Source organism: Hippichthys cyanospilos, chromosome 21, assembly GCF_059441005.1.
Source record: "Hippichthys cyanospilos isolate Australia breed blue-spotted pipefish chromosome 21, RoL_Hcya_1.0, whole genome shotgun sequence".
Taxonomy (NCBI): domain Eukaryota; kingdom Metazoa; phylum Chordata; class Actinopteri; order Syngnathiformes; family Syngnathidae; genus Hippichthys; species Hippichthys cyanospilos.
The window spans coordinates 6,987,501-6,992,850 of record NC_142389.1 but is presented as its reverse complement, the minus strand read 5'-3'; the positions used below and the strand labels follow the sequence as shown (position 1 = coordinate 6,992,850).

Genomic DNA, 5,350 nt, shown 5'->3' with positions numbered 1-5,350 from the left:
GGGGGTGATAGTGCAGGATCTGCTGATGGAGTGCATAAGCATGAAATTGTCACATAATGAACCCCGAGACTGAGCTCCATGTACTGTATACGTGTTGAGTGTGTGTGGTGGTTGGGTTGGAATTGACATGTATTATTGCTTCACCTCTGCATGCTGTCACATTATTTCATATGTTGTCGCAATGTTCGTTTTCTCATCCGTGCGATTGTCTACAGACCCTCCCCAAAAATAAAGATCCTATAGCAATATAATGATTTAACTACTGGACTATAAGCCGCACCGGTTTATAAGCCGCACCGGTTTATAAGCCGCAGCAGCAAAAACTGAGCAAAAAAATGTTGTTTTGGCACTGATAAGGCGCACTGAACTATAAGACGCAAGTAATAACATCAGATATTTCTGCAAAAAGATGGGATATGGAAGTCTTTAATTTATTTTTGCTTGTTATTTTTTTGTAGTTGTCTGCCAACATCAACATGCTAACAGACTGAAGTCCCAACAAGAAAATGGATTGCTGGATGGATATTTTTAACACCAATTGAATACTGTTAGTTAAATGGCAGTTCAAATCCAAATCAATATTTTAATAGCATTTTCTTTTGTCTCCCTTTGATAGATTATTTTAGTGAGCATATAAACACATTGCACATAACTCATACAATCAAATATATAAATAAAATTAAATATTATATACTGTATATACAATTTACGCATTGCAAATTCACCCCAAGTTTTATACATTTTCTAATTGAATTTAGACTTTTTTTTTTTATAATTCATTTTTCGAGCGCATGCATATATTCTCATCTTTTCAGTTCTATTTCATAATTGTTCCATAAATTGACACCTTGAAAAAATACACAAATTTAGTTGACGGGTGGATTGTCTTCTCGTGGCTATCAAAAAAAACAAAAAAAAACAAACAGATAAAACACACAAGATTATAAGCCGCAGAGCTCAAATCATGAGTAAAAAGTTGCAGTTTATAGTCCAAAAAATACGATAAATGTCGAAAAGTACACGACAAGTGTACAGTGGGGAAGTTTAGAAAACCCTTAGGCAATTCCTTCTTCTTCTCACAGGAAATGTTTGGACATTTCTACGCTTGAAATTCTGAGGCGAGCACATTCCATATTTGTCAGGAAGGGTGATTGAATTGTCCAAGTCAAGCACACCAAGTGCCTATCTAATAAATATGAGGTGGGCTGTGAGAAGGAATGAGAGCTTCTGTACTCCTAAGTTCCCATTGCAGGATGAGAGGACTGCGTTCCTCAGCTTCCAGATCCAAAACCACATGCCCGCCCACTGGGCTGGATCAGTCAGTCTGAGGTCCGTAATCTGTGCATGAGCGCGAGCTGCTATACAGTTGTGAGTATTATAAATAGATCGAAGCCAGAGTGACAACCTTAATAATGGAGCATGCCATTGCTAAGGAAGCAAAAGGGAGGAGAAGTGACCCTTTTTTTTGTGCAGATTTTTGGAGGTTTGTTTTAAAAGGAGTGTCCTAAATAGGCTTTTAATTAACTTGTCATTCGCAGGCTGCTGGTCCAAATTGAAGCGATGCACAATGGAGGTTTATGTAATATCATTAAAGTGATTCATTGGCTTATTTCTTTTTGTGAAGGTGCCAACTGGTATAAAACGCTGTGATCAGAAGCAGAAAATAATAAAAGGTTTAACCCAGTATTCAAGAAACTTGAAGAATATGGAATATATATAAGAGTAAGATTAATAAACAGTAAGGGACATTTGTTTGATTGCCTTGATTTTTAGGGCAGGATATTACATAATTCTTAAAATTTGCAATGTCTGAGGGCCAGATGTGGACTACTACAACATTTTATATGGTCCATGAAAACAATTCATTTCAATTTTTGATCCATTGCTAAGATATGTGCCAAAATTTCAAATTGACGTGAGAATTTTTGCATTTGCTTTTTTACTGTAAAATAAATACATTTTCAGCGCCGACAATCATCGAAGCCTTATCTCCATTCACATCGCTAAGTGTTTTCTGGGGGGCGGGGGGATTTTTACACGTCGGTCAGTGTCACGGATTTTGCGGATGAGTTGTGTGAGTATCAATTCAGGGCAAAGTTGCGTTCAATTTTTTTTTTTTTTTTTTTGAGCTGGGTCGGCAGTTGACAGCGAGAGACAGAGTGGCTGACCTGGAAGTGGAGCCACATGATGCAAACCCTTGAAACATCATTTTCTGTCTCTTTAGCTGTCTTGTTCCCCTGATTCGACGGAGATACGAGCAAAGCTGAAAGAGATGCTCGATAATATTTGCTTTGTGGGGGGAAATGCCAAGCATGTCCTCTCACTTTAAGTAGCAGTCAGTCAATATTCACTCGAGCAAAGCCGGAGTCACGTAACGGTGATCATCTCTTTAGGAATCGTGTTGTTGTTGTCGTCAAATTGATTGAAAAAGTGCATTAGTACATATAATTATTATTCATGGAGAATCAATTTCCATGGCAAAAAAAAAAATCAAATTCCCTTTCTGTTTGAAAAATAAAATAACTAGAAAGCCCACATGGACTAATTGCATACAGTACATCTCTTTCACTGCTAATTACATGTAGGTTGAAATGTAAAAACAGGCACCCCTACAAGACACGTGATTGGCTCCCAGTGTGACATCGACCAATGAGGACTGGAGTTGTAATTTATTCCCGCCCTTACTGGTTGATGTCGCCGAAGCACTCACTGAAGGTGGCCATTCTGTCAGGTCGGTTTGTTGACGGATTTCCCAGTTCTGGAAAATGACAAGACAGTTGCTCAGGGCTCAAATACCAGCCAATCACGGCTCACGTGTTTTATGAGTCAATGTCAATATGGGCTGCCAATATTTTTAGAATATATTTAGAATTGAAATGTGTTGATTACTACGTCAATTAATCAAATAATCAGATTAAATGTAGATTTTTTCTTGTGTATTAGAAAACAATTTTCTCCGTTTACTCCTTATAAACCAGTAATGTGTTAAAAATAGGATAAAAAATAAAAATAATAAATAATAATAATAATAAAAATATTAAAACATTGATTAAATGTTGCTCACCAAGCTTTTTAAGACTGAATCAGCTAAGGCCGCAGTTTTTGTTTTCTAAAGTGAACACAATTAAACACAAAAGATAATCAGTCTGTTTTCATAAATCGCTAAAAGTATTAAGTAACAATTCATGTGGAGAGGCTAAAAAATTGGCTTCAGAAGTTTATTTGATTCTTAATGATTCTTCAATTTATTTTGAAAGCTCTAGTCAAGCTGAGCTGTGATTGGTTTTTACCTGAGCCCTTGGCAACCTTGATATAATTTTCAGTTGACAGCAAGTAGAAAAATGGCCGCTCCCTGTCAACAGCAACTATCCAAATGGCTGCATGCTGATATGGATAAAACATAATTTAAATGGCTCAATTCTTGTTACATTCCTATTTTTCAAAACTTGACTTTGCCTTTATGGGATGGAAATCCGTTGCATTTGCCCAGATTGCTGTCATTTGTTGTTGAGTTTGCCTCTCCAACTAACAAACTGTAGCCAAAATATTATTTCAGGTTTTGCAGCGTGCATTCTTGTCAAAACATGTATATATTAAAGAAATATGCTTTGATAGTTTTGGAGATTTTTTTCAGTTTTGCTCTTGGTGAATAATAAAATAGATTGTGTTGAAAATGCGATATATGTTAAAAAGAGGTAAATTATAGGCTTATTTTGATGAAGGATCTCTGAGCGACTGAATTTGTGTCTCTCTTTTAATCGAAATACTTGGGGGCTTTCTATAGACGGCGTTTTTTGCTTTTGTGCGTCTTTCTTTGAATTTAAATACTTCATCGACTTTCTATAGCTTCCAAATTTTCCTGATGAGTGCATTTCACTGGCAGTGGAGGGAAGTCATGCTGTGAAGGACTCCGCTATAGTGGGAACACCTGGCGCGAACGTTTCGGTTTGCTGCCCTGTGATTGGTCGAAGCTCCCTCAAACTGGACTCTACTCCCTTCGTCATTGCGCAATTTGTATGTCACTCTCCGCGTGAAGTCCCTCCCCCGAGGTATTAAATAAGCCGAGCGCCTGCCTTATTGGAGCACAATTTGCCCAGACGGCTTCCGCTCCGAGCAACCGAGCGCGCCTCTGCTGCGGAGCTTTACGCGCGGCCAGACTGGAGAGAGATGACAAGAGCCCCGCGGAACTGGCCAGACAAACATGGATCTCCATAAAACGATGATTTCGGTGCTTTGGATATTATTGCTCAACCCTTTGGAAGTCTGCCACTCGGAGGAAGGTATGTAGAAAAAGACTTGATTTTGGACCTCAAAACGGGTCGTTTTCCGAGCGTCACACAGATGCCCGCTTGTTGTTTGGAGAAAGCAGGTGCATCCAATCCAAATGATGAGCAACTATATCCATTCCCAAACATGGGATTTTCAAACAAAGTCCACTTTGTAGGAGCATATTTGACCTGCGGGTTTTGCGCATTTGTGCGTGTGCGCGCTCGAAGCATTTTAAGCTCAATATGATATGAGCCACGATGACTTTGTTGCTGACAGTTTAACATTGGCAGAGCCGCTACAAAGACGAGAACTGCCAAATATTAAAACATACGCTGCTAAGCATTTTAATTAGATGCTTTTTTTAAACATGAAAACTAATTAGATAGGAAAGTATGTTTCTTTCGGATGCCATCACATTTACGCGGTTTGATTTAGTCCCCGCATCTTTGTGCAACTGGTTTCTTTGTCTTCTCCCTGGCCGATGCTACGTTCAATGCTCTTGTTCGTTCTCGTTTGTCCATATTTATTCCCTGTTTAAATACTTTGGAGCACTTTCACCTCCCAAGTGTGTTGTTGTGCTTGCCATTAACTGCGGTGCTTCCGATATGCTGCACTTCAGTATGATGGAACACGATTCAATTAACGCTGATATGAGATCTGTGGTTTTTTTTATTTTTTTTTTATTTCTCCTCCGATGTACATACAGTGTGTGATAGATAGACGATAGTTGCATAAAGTGCTCACGTCTGCATACATAATTTTCGCAATGAATATCTCTTTTTTTTGAATGACTCTACTAAGGTTGCTGGAGTGTTTGAGACTAGCTTGTGAAGCGATCTTAAACAGTTTGAAGGGTAGCAAAATGGCTTGAGACCTTCATTATCCCACCAATGTCGTCTATTTGGATGATTTAACGACAATAGTGCAAAATAGATCCTGAAATATTCCTGTGAGGGATATGCATAGAGTATATACTACATATTCACATTTATGTTGATAATTGACTAAAAAGTTTTTGAAATTATATTCTGCAAGTGAGCCAAATGTAAGGAATGTTTTTGTGCAGACTGCACCATCTATT

General features: G+C 38.3%; 1 protein-coding gene across 2 annotated transcripts in view; it reads left to right on the top strand.

Annotated features, from left to right (window-relative positions):
* The first annotated feature begins 4,102 nt into the window (after window positions 1–4,102).
* epha10 (EPH receptor A10) overlaps window positions 4,103–5,350 on the top strand; it is a 179,173-nt gene continuing 177,925 nt past the window's right edge. For both annotated transcript variants that reach the window (XM_088405727.1, XM_088405726.1), the window contains exon 1: window positions 4,103–4,280. In XM_088405727.1, coding sequence (XP_088261853.1) covers window positions 4,202–4,280 — 79 coding nt within the window. In that variant the 5' untranslated portion in view covers window positions 4,103–4,201. The remainder of the gene's footprint in view (window positions 4,281–5,350) is intronic.